Source organism: Scleropages formosus, chromosome 3, assembly GCF_900964775.1.
Source record: "Scleropages formosus chromosome 3, fSclFor1.1, whole genome shotgun sequence".
NCBI lineage: Eukaryota > Metazoa > Chordata > Actinopteri > Osteoglossiformes > Osteoglossidae > Scleropages > Scleropages formosus.
In genome coordinates this window covers 22,367,180-22,383,420 of record NC_041808.1, presented here as the reverse complement: position 1 = coordinate 22,383,420, position 16,241 = coordinate 22,367,180, and the positions used below count along the sequence as shown (strand labels likewise).

Genomic DNA, 16,241 nt, shown 5'->3' with positions numbered 1-16,241 from the left:
GCGTGCCATCCTGGGTGTTTGGTCCCCCCAGCCCTGCGCCCCGTGCTGCTGGGCCAGGCCCCAGTTTGCCGCGACCCCGCTTGGGACAAGCGGTTTCAGACAATTTGTGTGTGTGTACTAATAAGTTAAGCCAGGGAACCCTTGGAAATCCCTCCATTTTATGTTGGGGAGTAATTGATCTTTTGGCTAGAACAATTTGTAGCTGTGTTTAGAGAAGCCCAGGTCTGTGTGCTTTTCTTACATTTCACACGTTGTTGGGATTGTAGCATAGCATGTTCAGCTTGATGTTCTCATCCCAGTGACGAATGAGTAAGAAGAGCTGGCGTGCTGCCGTTTTCAGACTGGCCAGGTCCATTCCCTCCGGTAACTGCTGTCCCCGGAGCCAGAAGTCTGCTTTGGCTGCTACTAACTCCCACTCCACGAAGAAGCCAGCACAGCGATGCTCCAGCCAGGCTAGTGCCACTGCTGTAGCCCAGCTTGAGCCCTCTAGATCCTGCTGGACCAGGTAGTCCACAGACTGCTCCGAGGGCTCCGGCAGCGAACCTTCGAACATGTCCGTTTCGGAGCCACGGCCGCTATCCACCTGGGGCACAGCCCTGTGCAGCTCAGGGGTCACCTCCTCCATACTCGTGGGCTCTACTGAAATGTCAACAATGTCCTCGCTGTGGGCAAACCCTAACCTGGAACTCGAAGCTAGCATAAGTATGTCACTCTGACCTGCAGGAGGCTTGGGGCCAGTGCTGGTACTGATGGAGGGGGAGGTACATTGTAATGGGGGGCTCCGACTGCTGCGGTGCCTAGTGTAAGGAGAGGCTCTCTTCAGCCGATCCAGCGGGATCTGGATGCACTCGGAGTACAGGTTTGTCAGAAGAAAGGCCCCAGAGGCCAACTGGAGACGCACCTGTTGGTGGGGTTCAGAGGACACTGTGTTCACTGAATCAATACAGTACCTGCTCTAAGGTTTCGGTGTACATATTCCATTACATGGCTGGCTTACCAGGGGAAGGTAATCGGCACTCTCACACTCTCTTTCGCTGGCCAGGCAGTGGGGTTTCAATGGCCCATGCTTGCTGGGCTGTTCGGCGGTCCTCAGCCGGCTCAGCATGAACCTGTGGCACACGGACAGCGTATTCTGGATTCGGTACTTTTCTGGTTAAGAGGAGAAATCTCAGATTGGGACAAAGTTCTCACTTGGAACCGAAGAAACTCTCCATAGACCAGCTCTCTGCTGAGCGCTGAGAACGTGTGGATGCTGCTGAAGGGCTGGCAGGATTCCAACTGCCCCCTATACCTGCAAAACATGGAGGGTGACAGAGTCAAATGGCTTCGCCTTTCTAGTTTTTGTATGCATCTTCCCCCCACCCACCCATGTTGAGATACTTTGTACAAGCCATTGATTGTTGGTGCACGAGGAACACAAACTCCACAGAGGCTTTATTCTCTGTTAAATAATAGAGGCCACTGAACAGAGGAGAAAGGAAACTAAGGGTACTCACTACTGTCGCAGGAGGTCAGACTGCAGGGGGAAGCAGGTGTGTCATCCCTGTCTGGAGAACCAAGGAGGGATGCTGAGTGACTGCTCATGTATTCAACCTCTGACCTGTTACCTCCATTCCACTATATCTGCAGTTGGTTTGCTGGTACTCTACTTTTACCCGGTAACTTCTCAGTATGTGGCTGTGGTGCTTGAATCCTAGACACAGACACTGGTGTAGACGAGTGTACCTGTAGATGTCATGGTGTCCTCAAAATCCTCAGAGTCGCGCCTGGAGGGTTTGCACCCCAAGCCCATGGAGTCGGCTCTGTGCCTCCTGCCCCGCAGCCCAGAGTGTGTCCCTGCTCAGGTCCAGGGTACACGTCATGGGCAATAAATTACTACCTAATCATGAGTAAGGGAGTATGTGTGCCCAGCTGCAGAAATGTGGTTGGTTGACATTTACCTGCATCGCACATTTCCATAGAGCTGGCCAGACCCTCGCTGGAGGAGCTGTTGATGGGTGTGAAGGCTGTGTACATGCAGAGTATGTTGGAGCCCTTTCTGGTCTGAATGGCTTTTGTGCGGTACCTCTTAGAGAGCCCTAGATAGCACACATTGAGACATGAACACCATGTGTGTAAATGTCTCTGTTGATGTGTAGTTTTGTTTGATTCACAGACTCTTCAGAAGATTCACCAGCTTCAGAAGTACTTATATACATTTTATACTTATGTACTGTCAGGATGCAAAGTTTGCAGTTTAAAACAGCTTCTCAGCAACTCTATTTTGGTTTTGTCTTCATGTTCACATGTCTCAAGGTAAAGCCCTCACCGTGCTCGGAACTGGGCTCCCGCTCAGCCATGTTCTCAAAGTCACGGATGACGGAACGAGCAGTTAGTTGATGTATGATCTCTAGCCAGCTATTCCTTCCCGGTGTGGTCCTCAAGTCCTCTGGTTTCCAGAGAGGTGAGAGGTCCACCACTGCCTCCCAGGACATGGGCTTGCCAGCCAGTAGGCCATGGATGACCGCTCGGCACTGAGTAGGGGGCTCCTCAGGGGGGAGTGCAGAAAACAGGTACTCTGATTCCGTGAAAGTGTCCCAGTCCAGGGGGGAAGCGGGGAATAGCAGGCTGTCTGCGTTTGGGGAAAAGGGTGGATGGGAAACAATAAGGAGTGCCTTTAACATTTCACTCTAAAGGGCATGATGTGGGTGTCTGTCTGAGACACAGGATGGCTATGATAGTGGTATTAGTCCTGAAGGTGTAGGGTGGATTGCTGCAGCTCACACTCACTGGAGTCAGTGAGGCTCCTGTGGGACAGTGCCCCTTTGGGGGTGGGCATGGTCTCCGCATCACCCTCATTGAGCTGGCCACCCAGCACTTGGTGGAAGGAGACCTTCTCAAGTGCGCGGCGAAGCCGGTGGAGGTCCAGCTCTCCCTGAGGGGAAGAGAAACTACGCCCCGACATGGCTGAGCGGGCCAGTGCTCTCTGCTTCAACCTACGTTCTTCTGCCTGGGGCACATGGGGTTATTAGAGAGAGGGAGAGAAATTTGCTGCACCACCCTGACAAAAAGATCTGCCTGCATCCATTCAACACAACACCAACAAAGCACTGATGCAATAAATACTCATGGGAACATTTAAGGAAATTGCAAAACACAATAAATGCATTTAACTATGGACAGAAATTTAATGCTTAGCATAAGGCGGCATGGGAGAACGTCTTTCCAAAGTGACATTCTCAAGCAATCACAACTATTGATTTTCAGTTTAATTTATCTGAGAGGACAGATTCATTATTATATTCTTATTAGTATTAATTTGGTAATAGTTTTCTCCAAAGGGACTTGCAGTGTTAAGTTACAATTACCCATTTATACCACTGGTTAATATTTACTGTATCAATTCAGGGTAAGTACCTTGATCAAGGGTACTGCAGCAGCAGGGGGGATTTGAACCTTGTTCCTTTGAGTCCTTACAGAATTAAATTATAAATGTAACTATTAGCTCGATTACCTAAAATCATAGTGAAACACCAGCTTCTTTCTGGGAGCAGGATTGAGGATGGACTCAAGTTGTGTGTCACACTTGTCCATTTTTTAGTGCTATTTAGAGAAATGGTGAGTGCGGTAACAGTGAGGGACTGGAAGCTCCTCATATCTTCATTGTGCTGCACCCGCACACACAACAATGTGCAAGAGTGCCACAATTGTATAGACTTTTAATAACATGAATATCGTTACAGTAGCGTAAAAGCAGTCTTACGATCGATGAACAATCTAGCGTCAAACATTTGTCTGTAACGTGACACAGGTGCCTCTTACAGCAGTGTACTGATTTGTACAGTAACTGACAGTGTTGTAGGAACTTAATTTACTTTATTATGAGTAACTGATTAATACATAAAATTGAAAGACAAGCTAGGATTCTTTTAAATATTTCAAATTTTTCTTTTAAATATTTCAAATGTTTGAAATATTATCAATTTATATTTTAATCATGTTACTTTCGTCCCCTCTCAACAGGATTTTGCCTGGGTGTGACTTCACGGAGCGACTTAACCCTGCTAAGTGAGGGATCGCTGTTCTTCCTGATGTACAGAATTTTTTCTCCTTCACTGCCACACAGTTCTTTCTCTTCATTTACAAATAGCTCTTGGTGACCTTTGTCTCTCACCATTGCTGACCCACTGTCAGTGCTGTCAGAGGAGGCTGCTTGTCTCCATGTCCCCCAGCGAGTTAAACCCCTGGGTTCAGATGGGGCTGTCCTTTTGAGGCCCTGGGGCAGAGAGCTAGCGTTGTGGAGGAGCACAGCCGAGTCGGACTCGGGCGAGAGGTCGGCCCTTTCGCTGCTCAGGGAACAGTGGGTCAACATGTACTTCTCCTGAACGTAGGAGGCTCGTGCGATCCGGAGGCGCACGTCACTCGGTGACTCCGGCTCCCCGGCTATGGAGAAACGCGCACGAAGAGTCCCAGTCAGTCCGAGCACTTCCCCAACTTCATGCCGATTCGCTGCACACTGGATATCCCCACTTTCACCCAGCTTTTGAGACTGCTGCACGTTTGTATTGCTGTCCACTGAGTGACAGAAAGATGGATTGTGTTTAAGCTCTCTCCCTATGGGTAGGCTGGTCTCACCTGTATCTCCGCTGGCATCGGAGGGACGGGCACAGGAGAATTCAGAGGAGATCTCTCTAGATATCTCGCAGAGGGCCTCCTCGATGTCACTGTGCTCAGGGGCTGACACCGGAGCCTGCAGGAGCTCGTCTTTGGAGTGCCGTGAGAGGGAGCCCTCGGACCCATGTGACAGCCACCTGGAGGGTTGACTCCTGCTCAGCTTTGGGAAGGAAGTGTTCAGGGCCGTAAGTTTCATTCTGCAATCCCACCTTTAATCCAGGATTGCATTCGGATCAATTCTTTATGACACTGCCAATGGAATGGTAAGTGAAAGCATTACTGTTCACTCAGTCCCTGTTATTTAGTCTCCCTGTGTCCGGTCTGAGGTTATTAGCACCACTTATCATAGTTTGGTTTTAGTTGTCAATTATCAAGTCTGCAGAATCTGGACCAGCCTGTGCAACAAACTGAGACCGCATCTGAAAATTTTGCCAAGCTGCATTGTAGGAAACTCAAAACCTCTCTCAACCAGCTCTTAACTTTGTTTTACTTCAGCGAGCCCATGCCCTCTGTCACGGTAAGTTTACTTTTTTAAAAATGTATTTTACATACACTAGATCCCTGATGTATGAAACATCTGCTAACAGCATGTGGAGATGACCCACAATGTGTGCTCTATGGAGGATCATGACAACATCAACAGTGGTGAGGGGGTCAAGAAGAAAAAAATAGCAATGATGCTATATCTTTAATTTCTGTATTTATAAAGTACAAGAAAAAATAAAAACATGAAATAAAAAGAAAATTCATTATTATCACTATTCTAAAGACTATTCTATAGACTTTAAAAAAGCTCTCAGGTATAGAATGGCAAGGATGATTTTAAGTGCATGCAATTCAAAAAAGCTTTTCTGATATGAGCATTATTCAGTGACTTCATGGAGGCGATGGAATAGAAAACATGTAATTTCCTGGAACAAACTAAAAAACCAAAACTGTAAAATTTTTGTGTGTTACGGTACTTTTTCCGTTTGATGCTAAGAATCATTTAGGGTAATTTTGGAATGGGTTTGGGACGAATTGGAATTTATCCCTATAAAAAAATAACGGCGTAACTTCATCTCTTTCTGCAATATTCAGTTGTTTTGTGAGAACATATTAGAACCAGTTAAAAAAGGCTAAGTTTATGTTGTATCATTGCAGCATGCTTCAAATTTGTAGAATTGAGATCCTTCTCACTCAGTTCTTTGGCAGACTCACTGTTTCATCTCATCATTCATAAGTCATGATTCAGTTAGTACTTACTTCACACTTCTTGCTTTGAAAGGCAGACAGATCATAAAGCGTACAGTAGCCTATGAGACAGTTCCCTGGGTAGATCGGAGGGATTTCGCTGGGCGAGAGGAGAGCCTCCATGTTGTCTGGGAGGTACCAGTCTATACGGATATCGGTAAGGACGGGCTCGAAGGCCTTCTTCAGGGCTTTAATCAACTACAATAGAAATGAAACAATTTTATTTTCTCATGGGAAATTTCTCATTCATTTCTTTGTCAGTCAACTATTTTCTCCTTTTCCCAGAAGGGGGCAGTACTGCCTCATTCTCACCTTGGGTTGCAGTCTCTCATCTACATCAAGAAACTCTGAGTTTCCACCGGTCACCTTGGCAACTCCCTGTAGCAGTCGCCGACAAGCCAGAGGACCCAGGCCAAGGCCAAAACACCTGTGAACCAGTACAACCTTTATGTGGACATATAATGAGGGTTAAAAAGTAAAGATACAGTTCAGCTGTAGAAAAAAAGGCTGGCTTTGGGGTAGAGATGACTGGAGGGAAGGTAGTGCATTGGCTGGGAAAACTGTGAGTAATGTCACAGTCTCCATTAGAGCTCCCTCCCAACTAACTCATTTACTTACGGAACCATTTGTCTGACTGCCTAGACATTTTGATTCACCGACTTATTTTAAACCAAATGACATGACGGATTTACCTCCCCCTCATGACTTTGCCTATAAACCATGGTGGGCAACAGAGGAGTGTGGGGGCAAAAGATCTTCAGCATCTCTTTGGGTCATTTGCTTAATGAAAACAAGACAGCTGGCAGCTTCTTGAAGGCTGATTCTCAGCAACCATGTGAGAGAACACGCTCGCTGCGAGTGCTACGGGACACGGAGATGGAGATGCCACGGAGACCACGACCGTGTGCTTGTAACCACGGGCTCTGGATAACCTTACAATCCACTGTCTGTTTTGGCCATTTGCTGCTTTTGGCACACACTACCTAGAAGTGGCCAGACAAATAAAATTAGCCTGAGTGGTGTGCTGCAGGGTCTACGGGAACAGCAGAGAGACACAGCCATGATAAGCACTTAGTCTGATTACTAACGGTGACCAAACCTCACACCGTATCCCCAGGGACCCCCGCCCTGGCTCCCAGCTGCGGATTCCAGACGTACGGTTTATACTCTCCCGGGTCTTCTGCTAGTCTTGGCTTTTCCATAGATTTCAAGGCTGTATTTGTTTATTTACTTGTTTATTTATTTAACAGGGAAGCATGAGTAAACATGAGACGTTTTCTTGTTTAACTGGCCAGCCACTGCTTGCTAGGGTTAGGCTAAGGCTAACGTTGGCTCTCGTCTTCTTGACCAATGCATTTTCCCTGCTTTGCTTTTATGTCAAGGTGCTGTATTTCCAGGACCTCAACAACAAGTTGAGTCTGCCTCTTCAGATGCACAAAGTGTCAGAGGACACCGAGCCAAGAAGGGGTAGCTGTGCCAGCATGTACTGGGATTACTGCCCATACCTGGCTGCACACGTGTGCCTCCGCACCAGCTCCAATACCCGGCCCACGTTGCTGACCGTGCGATCGGTGATGATGAACACCTGGCGTGGACAGCTGCGCTGACCTGGCTGTTGGTACACCCAGGACAGAGCGCCGAGTAGGTTGGTGCCTCCTAAGTCCGCCTTCATCCTCTGGATATACTCACAGGCTGTGGCCAAGGTCTCCTGGGCATTTAAATTAATTCATTATCACAACTTAAACAGATGCACTTGAAGCAGTCACTGTCAGCTGACTAAAAGGACACTCAAGAAAAATATCTAGAACGGTAATTACTACATGCTGTAAATGCATGGGAGGTCACCATATGGTCTGCTAGGTTTTATGGACAAGTTGACCTCCAGGGGCAGATGCTCTGAGAATCTGATATTCTGTGGTCATAGCAACCTGGTGGAATTACCTGGCTAGGGATCGTTCTTGGTTAGTAACACATAATCTCGCCAGGCTCTATAAAACAACAGCCTTTGAAACTTGTGTTCAGTGTATGAGGTAAGATGTTTTTTATTGAAATGTTATGTGTACGCAGGTATAAGAAAGCTCACCCCACCTGTAGTCCTTTTTTGCTGTAGAATGATGGACAGTGACGGAAAAATACCAAAAGAGACTAACTCTAGTGCTGCACCAACATAGTGATAAGTGTCACGAGACTGTGTCCTACTGACATTGGTGCAGAGCCTGCTGCTGGGGAACAGGGTTCTGAGAATGGATCCAAAGCCCACGATGTTCAACAGTGTTCCCGGGGGCAGGCTTTTTATGGCCACCAGCATTCCCTCCTTAAAGGAAGAAGAGAGCAGTCACAAACTGATCGCCTTAACTAATGGGTTCCCAAAACAAAGGGACTGAACTGAAGAGGGGTCAGGCATGGCATACTTACTCTGGTGTCATAAGTACATAACAGATTTAGTCCAGAATAAGGAAGACTTGACATTGTGCACTACAGGGAAAAAGGGAGGACAAGCAGTGACCTTGACTCTGTCGACGTTCGTGCTGCTCATGCTGCCACTACGATCCAATAGAAAGAAGAGCTCTCTGGTAGCATGATGCAGCTCCACAGGTTCACTCAGCAAGTCTGGGCACAAGTTAAGCATCAGAACTGGATTGCATAGGATGTCTTTGTGGAAGCGCTTCCTCACAAATTGCATCTGGGAAGGAGAGAGTATCATGCAGATGTAGTTTTTATTCTTTATATTGTAGGCAGAAACTAAAACGGCACTCACGATGGCTTAAACGGGAGCTGATGTGGAGCAGAAGTATCTGACTTTCTAATGCAGTGTACCTTGTTGTGTTTATCAGAAGTCTGAGGGCAAAATGGGGACCGATCTCACCTTCTTCTCAGGCTCTGCCTCCTTCCGGGAAATACGGATGAAATCGCGACGGGCACTTATCTGCTGCTCATACTCCTGGAAGGTGAGGCGGCCCCTCTCTAGGATTACTTGAGGCTGGAAAGGCTCTGTGGGAGACAGCACAGGTCATTTTCAAGACCCATGTTGTCACCTCCTTCTATGACAATGCGTTAGAAAAATGAGGAGTCTTGGCTTTGCCTTTAGTATTGAACTACAACCCATACTCTAGTGAAAGAGTGAGACCACAGGCTACATCCAGTGCCCTGGTCCTTCAGTTAGACCCCGGTATAGATTCAACTCACCACTCAGGTGCAAAATGATCTCCACATGCCGATCATACGTGTGCTCCTCTGCCAGGGTGATGTAAGTGGTGGAAGCAGACTGTGCACTGGGGTCTGCATCAGCCCGCAGTGCATGGGTTGGGCTTTCCAGACCTGTATAACAGGCATTTGGGTGAAGGGACAAAGGGTCACAGAACATGATTTAGTACCAGAATTAATTTACTGTGTAATATTATTTTTGTTTTATAGTGTTCTTACTATAAAATTAAAACAGTACAAGTAAAGTTCCCTGAAAATGCAGAAATGTTTTTTTTTTTTTCTTCTTCCTACATCTGACATGAGAGAATAGCCAGGTGCCATGTCCTTCCCAACTAGCTGCCTTGTGTGGTGCCTTGACTGCAGGCCCAATAAGCATGCTATCAAATGAGCTCCCTGTCCCCTGCTTCATGGCTGCTGCCCACCCCAGTCTTCTGTGTTTTGACACTCCATGGCTCTACAGTCTGCATACTGACATATTTCACAATGCTGATGTCACATCCAATTAAGTCTTTCATTAAATTAAGTTTAAATGCTGGTCCAGCTTTCGATGGCTCTCCCTTCTTATCCCAGACAGCCTGTGACATTCCAAGTACTTCTTAACAAGAGATGGCAAGGAATGGAGAGACCAGGGGTTTTGCTACTGGGACATGTGCCAAGCCTTAATTGCTCTCATTGTTATTCCACACATCGCCAGATGACAAGTGGCCTGTCATTGCTTGGATGCTTTTGCATGGGTCACGGTCTACTTTTTGGAGCCTTAGACGTAGAGATGTCCTGACAACATCTTAATATCATGACTCAGAAGAAATACCCAGATTAAACCAACTCCGAAATAAAACCTAAAAGCACTTTGTCGTTGCTGGCTGATGGTACAAACAGCAGAGTAACCTCTGTATGATAACGTCCACTAAAATGCCACAGAAGTTTTTTGAACTGTGGGATTTATGAATCTTGATTACAGCCCTTTCAGGGCCAGTAATGGAAACAGTTGGAAACAGAGGCAACAGCTGAAAAGGTGTAAAGGTGGTAAAATGTACTATAATATCCATAAAATTCTTTTTTTAGAAAGCTTTTGGTTTTAGCCCAGAGCAGAACCTTACCTGCAAGAAGACAGGCCCCCCGCACAAGCAGCTGGAAACTGAGTTCATAAGGTAGGCTGCTGGTAGCAGGGTTAGTAAAGATGGAATGGAAACACTGCTGGGCAGAGCCTGGAGGCCTGTCCTGTTTCCCAGCCCCAAAGCAGCTGATTGGCCTGGGTCAAGGAGGGAGTGTGGGGAAGATGCATATACAAACAACTGTCATTGAAAATAGTTTTGATCCAGTTATCAATAAGCCTATCTTGGAAGCACAGGACATGAGGCAGGGTAAACCCTAGATGGGATGCCAGTTCAGCAGAGGGCAATCGTATACTCCTTCACTCACTCACTCACTCACTCTCACACACACACACACACACAAAAAATTCAGAATCCCCAACCCATCTGAAACATGTCTTTAGACTATAAGAGGAAATCACAGCACCTGGAGGAAACCGATACCAATAAAGAGAGAACATGAAAACTTCACATAAATGGATTAGCATTTAAATCCGGGGCTTCGAGGTACCAGTGCTATCTGCTGCATTGCCGTGCCACCCATAAATGGATTAACGTAAATCAAACTTATATGAAAAAAGCAGTAATGAGTTGATGGGCAATGTGGATCTCCTCCATAAACAGTTTCTGGGGGCAGTAAAAGGCAACGTACCCACTTTCATCCCACCTTTCTCCATGCTCACTCTTGTTTGGAATTGTCCTTCCCCTGACAATAGGGGTGAGCACTGAGGGATACAGCAAGCGAACCGCGCCATTCTCCAGCGTGCCCACCTCCATGGTAGTACTCATGACTACAGTCACAAGGTCCATTGGGCCAATGGTTCCTGTGCTCATGATGAAGGTGGTTCTCTCCAGGTCCTCATCCAGGACTATGTGCCCTGAAATGGAAAGTCTGACCATCAGTCACATTGAAAGGTCATTGTCTTAAGTGGCTTGTGGATATTATTGTTTATTCTTCATTTAGCTCATGACTCTGTACAAGAATAATTAAAGAGATACCTTTATTCAAGGCAAAAAGTTAAATGCATTGAGATTAAGCAGCACTAATAGTTTTTGTGTAGCACTAACAATTCTGGCCAGTAACTTAGGACAAAGCATGATTACTTCAAAAAAGTAATTTGTGTGAATGAAAGATTTAAATGAATCCATTTAACTTTACTGTCCCAGTACAGCTTTCAGAGCAATTTGATTATGCATGATTAATAAAGAAATTAAATCATTGTGCTGAAATATAGGCTCTTAAGTTGGTTCATCTGTAAAAGCCTACACATCCTTCTGTATCGTAATGCATTGGCCTAGTGCTCCGTGTTTAGCAAGAGACGCTTTTACCGTAACTGAAAAAGAAAAGAAAAATTGTCTTATCTAACTCTTTGAAAGGGTGAACAGTATTACTATTCATCTGTTTGGATACACGCAACGGATTCCCATGTAGATCATCTGTGTCCTCCAAATGTGCAGTAACCTGAAGAGGCATAAAAAATTGTTGTAGGCTCACCATTGGTACAGTGCATGCCTCGGCCAGAGGTACCACAGCAGCTGCAGTCGTGACCATTCCCATACTGTGTGTCTAGGGTACTGCACGGACAGTAGTCTAGGCGACACTCCTCTAGCTTTGCGCAGCTCTGGATCTGAACGCCAACTATGTGGCCAGCAACAGTCGCCTCAAACCCAACCACTACCTCTCTCTCCCTCATTGGATACACAAATATGCCTGTGGAGACAGCAGGGCAGGAGACAAAGAGCCAATGCATACATCTGAGCAACACTACAGGGAGCAGTGAGTGTTGCTGGGCATTCAGTTCAAGAAAGAGACCATGCTTTTGCATGCTTCCTGGAAGTACTTAAAACTGAATTTCTGGCCTAAGTACTTGGTTCTCAGCATTCTTACCTTCCACTGGCTCGTTCTGCATGTTGGCATAGGTGAGGTTGCTGGTGATGCCTAGGGAGTAGCCGTTGGCACAGGACTTGACACAAGATGCTTTGAGCTGCAGAGGCTCCCAAGTGGACCGGTTCCGAAGGCCTGGCATCACGTCCAACCACAGGGTAGGTCCAGGACTCCTGATAATGAACGCTGAAAATATGCACTGGGTGTACACCAGTAAACAGACAGACCAATGAGAGTAACATGGTTGTGTACTTTTTTCTCTATAGAGGGGGGCTAGTGAAACATGCATCCCCACCCAGCACTGGAGCATAAGGAGGGCCTAAAGTTTACATTTATATTGACCAGATGCTTTTCTCCAAAGCGAGGCACAACTTTGAGTAAACAAAAGTGCGTTTCACCAACAGACAAGAGACACAAATGCAGACATGATTCTTGAAATACAGTTACTCCAACCACCATTTCTGTTGGCATGCAACTATTTTTCTGATATTTTAATGAAAAATAAATACACTTTTAAAACATATACCTGATGCTTTTCTCCAAAATGACTTACACTGTTAAAATACACACACACACACACACACACACACACACATTTTCAGAACCGCTTGTCCCATACGGGGTCACGGGGAACCGGAGCCTACCCGGTAACACAGGGCGTAAGGCCGGAGGGGGAGGGGACACACCCAGGACGGGACGCCAGTCCATCGCAAGGCACCCCAAGCGGGACTCGAACCCCAGACCCACCGGAGAGCAGGACTGCGGTCCAACCCACTGCGCCACCGCACCCCCCTACTGTTAAAATACCTCCGGTTATTTATAAAGCTTTGTAATTTTACTGGAGCAATTTTTTTAAGGGTAAGTACATTTATTTAGCAGACACTTTTCTCCAAAGCAACTTCCAATGAACTCTAGTATTACCAGCCCACACACCTTATCCACCGTGGTGACTTACACTGCTAAATACACTACTTACACGGAGTCACTCATCCATACATCAGTGGAACACACTCTCTCTGTCTCACATTATCAGTGACCCTAAACAGCATGTCTTTGGGAAGAAACCCACACAGACACGGGGAGAACATGCAAGCTCCACACAGACTGAGCAGGGATCAAACCCCTGTCTTCTTGCACCACCCAGGTGCTGTGAGACAGCAGCACTACTTGCTGTACCACCATGCTGCCTGAGGTACTGCAAGTACCTTGCTCAGGGGTATTACAGTTCTAGGTGGGCTTTGAACCTACAACTTTTGGGTGCAAAGGCAGCAGCACTAAACCCTATGCTAGAAGCAGCCCGTTATAACCTTTTCCAAATGAACATAAGATGACTGTTCTGCAATAGACTATTCACCATTCCAATCCTGTTCTGTTCTTAGGGAAACAGAAGAAAAGAAAAATAGTGAACAGTAGAAAAAGTACTGATGCTCAGCCCTGTAGCTCTTCAATATTTGTAAGGGTTCCCTGGAGCTGTTACCAGGTTAATCCAAGTCCGCACCTGCACAGCAACCAGGAATTGTGTATCACAGTGATGCACAGCTCAATCATTAACTACTCAGTCAATATTCCACGAGCAAAAGACTGGAGATCAGCAGACGCTCTGGTGCAAAATCAAATATTCAGATCCTTTGTGTATGTGTCCAGCAGTCAGGGCCACTGCACAAATTAAGAAGTCATAAAAACACACCGCTGTAGAAATTACTTTGGTTTTATTATCCCATCAGCATACGCACTACTCTATACAAATGGTTCAAGGTTTGGAATAGAATGGATATTAATTTAGTAAATTAAATCATACATGTAGATTTAGCTTTTTTTGTATCCTCAGCGATTAAGGATTTAGATGACTTCATACATTTTTTTTTTTTTTTTTTGCAATCATATATTTTTGCAAGCCCTTTACTCACTTCCCACGATTCATCTGGGGTAATCCTGGCAGGTAGTTAGCCTAGGCTAATGTACTATGCAATAACTTTTAAAGTGAAATATCTGAACAAGTACATCAATCTCGGATTTTTAGTTACTGGTCGTCGTTTTAAATGTTGAGGTGTAATGGTTGGTGGTGCTTGTCACAGCTCAGCAAACCTAAGATTGCAGGCAGCGGCTTGGGACTGTTTGTCTTTGAACAGGTAATGGCCTTTTTACATTCATCCTCAAGGTAGATCAACATGTCCCATCTGCTCAGAGGACCCACCGAAAGGCTGTTTAGATGGATCATCATTGAGACAGATCACATCAGTTGTTCTGGCACAAAGATGAAGAACCCTTCCATGAGATACATGAATTAAGCTGTTAGGTGGAAAAAGAATTGAAGCGGTTAAAAAATGCCTTCTAAAGAGTTTAGCCTTGATGAGGCTGTGCACACAGTACTTCTCTACATGAATATGGGTACATTTTAGTCCCTGGTCCAGTCTATTTTTTGCTTCTGGTACCTTTGTCCTGGTGAACAGCATTGCCTCCCTGAATTGGAATTTTGGAAGGTGTAGCAGACAGTTTAAAAAATTCATGGGAATGTGACAATTCGACAGCACCAACCTGAATATAAAAGATCGAAATACTGGCAGATACTGTTAAGTTAAATGTATTTATGTTCATTATTCGTTCCTAAGAGCACCTCTTGTCATTGATTTTTGCTTCGTCTTGGCCGCACTTCTAGCTTTCGGTGACATAATTTCCAAATGATGCCCCGAAGACGTCGCAGCCCTGGAAGATTCCCACAGCACAGCAGAGCTCCGTCCATAACCTGTCCAGCACTGTTCATACAGTACATCTCTTCACTTCTGTTTTCAAGAGGGAAATGGACCGTCAACGACCTCTTTTACAGTACATCAGTACAGCAGACCGGCCATTCTGCGATGCTTTTTTTTTTCTTTTCCAAGTCCGCTCGGACCCGCGCCTGACTGACAGCTGCCGCGCGGTCAATAAAGACCGTTATTTTTAGCGCAGTTTCAGCAGAGAACAGAATAAACTTTCAGTTCGCATCTCAGGCTGTAGTTAACCCCACGTTTTAAATGCGGAGCTTTGCAGTGTGCGTTCTAGTTTACGGCTAAAAGAAATATATTGTTGGACACTGAAGGAGTGAGGATGGAAATGCACGATCAGAGTTTATTTATCGGTGAAACATCGCGCCTATTATACACTGAGTGCATAGAAACGAAACTAAAACTTCCTGAATAATATTTCGAAAACATTTTTTACAGCACCTGACCGTTTCTTTTCAAGGATGCGAACAACTAATAAATCACCACACACAGGCAAAAAAGACTTAAAATGAATATGATGAAGCGAATTTGAGAATATGGCTTATTTCTAATAGACAACACACTTTAAGCTGCTGTAGGCCTGTAAAGGTTTTACAATCGTTTTGGCGGATTAAGGCAAAAAGTAAACATTATGAAATGGGCGAGTATAGGAGTTGAGGGACATTTGAAGAGAGCGCACACACACTTACTTACCCGGTGTGTGTGTGTGTGTCGAGTTTTGCAGCGCTCGAGTCGGGACAGAAAACAGCTCTCCGCGTTTTTTGCGTCCTTTCCTTGCAGGTGTTTCGGGGGTGTGAACGGACCTCGGTCCTCTGAGCGTCGGTCTCCTCCTCGCATCCACCTACAGACGAGACGTGGACGATCGCAGGGCGCGGACCGAGCTGTCACTGACACTGCGCACACGTGGGTCACACCCCGCTCGCGGCTCGCCCGGGGGTGCTGGGACCTCCTCCCACGCGTTCAAAAGATCGGCAACGCGCACTGCTGAGGAAAACGGTCGTTATTAACAGTCTTTGCCGCGTAGCTGACGCCTTTGTTCACTTCGACCTGCAGCGTTGCGTAATCACCTTTACAATGATTTACCTTTTAGGCAGGGTAAGTGCTTGATCAAGGGTACTGCAGCGGTAGTCGGGGGCGAAACAACAAGGACCTTCCGAGTTTAACGCAACAGTCCTGACCACAAAGCTACCTGCTGCCCCATAAAGTTGTGATGAAACCGTTGCTTCACGGTAATACCTGTCAAAGTTGCCTTTACAATTTAATAATCATTATTAAGAATTACATTAATAAATGCAATACAAATAAATTATTATATATTGTAAATCATTTAAATTATCATTTAAAAATAATGAATACCCATATCAGTCTGAACTTTTGAATTTTTCATGATTATAAAGTTTCAACATTTGA

The 16,241-nt window shown here is 45.8% G+C and overlaps 1 protein-coding gene across 4 annotated transcripts; it reads right to left on the bottom strand.

Moving 5' to 3' along the window:
* Positions 1 to 56: 56 nt before the first annotated feature.
* On the bottom strand, positions 57 to 15,724 carry vwa5b2 (von Willebrand factor A domain containing 5B2). 4 transcript variants are annotated; one of them, XM_018753166.2, is made up of 22 exons: positions 15,525 to 15,724; positions 12,073 to 12,255; positions 11,680 to 11,895; positions 10,837 to 11,062; positions 10,191 to 10,342; positions 9,073 to 9,204; positions 8,753 to 8,877; positions 8,393 to 8,569; positions 8,090 to 8,200; positions 7,392 to 7,594; positions 6,199 to 6,313; positions 5,899 to 6,084; positions 4,615 to 4,813; positions 4,154 to 4,422; positions 2,770 to 2,989; positions 2,309 to 2,611; positions 1,941 to 2,078; positions 1,726 to 1,836; positions 1,497 to 1,547; positions 1,192 to 1,291; positions 998 to 1,109; positions 57 to 901 (listed from the first exon to the last, which is right to left on the bottom strand). In XM_018753166.2, the coding sequence occupies exons 2-22, from the start codon at positions 12,209 to 12,211 to the stop codon at positions 245 to 247; spliced, it is 3,942 nt and encodes a 1,313-aa protein (XP_018608682.2). In that variant the 5' UTR covers positions 12,212 to 12,255; positions 15,525 to 15,724; the 3' UTR covers positions 57 to 244. The 4 variants fall into 4 exon arrangements, with proteins under 4 accessions (XP_018608682.2, XP_018608678.2, XP_018608680.2 ...); XM_018753162.2 differs by having other exon boundaries at positions 4,154 to 4,813; XM_018753164.2 differs by having other exon boundaries at positions 4,154 to 4,813; positions 10,191 to 10,333; positions 10,921 to 11,062.
* Positions 15,725 to 16,241: the final 517 nt, after the last annotated feature.

Excerpts from the sequence above, each read along its gene's own strand:
- vwa5b2 (XM_018753162.2), bottom strand. The coding sequence starts at position 12,211 with ATGCCAGGCCTTCGGAACCGGTCCACTTGGGAGCCTCTGCAGCTCAAA. Across the intron at positions 1,110-1,191 it reads GAGAGTTTCTTCGGTTCCAA|GTTCATGCTGAGCCGGCTGA; the intron begins GTGAGAACTTTG and ends CGTGTGCCACAG. Across the intron at positions 902-997 it reads GTGCCGATTACCTTCCCCTG|GTGCGTCTCCAGTTGGCCTC; the intron begins GTAAGCCAGCCA and ends CCCCACCAACAG.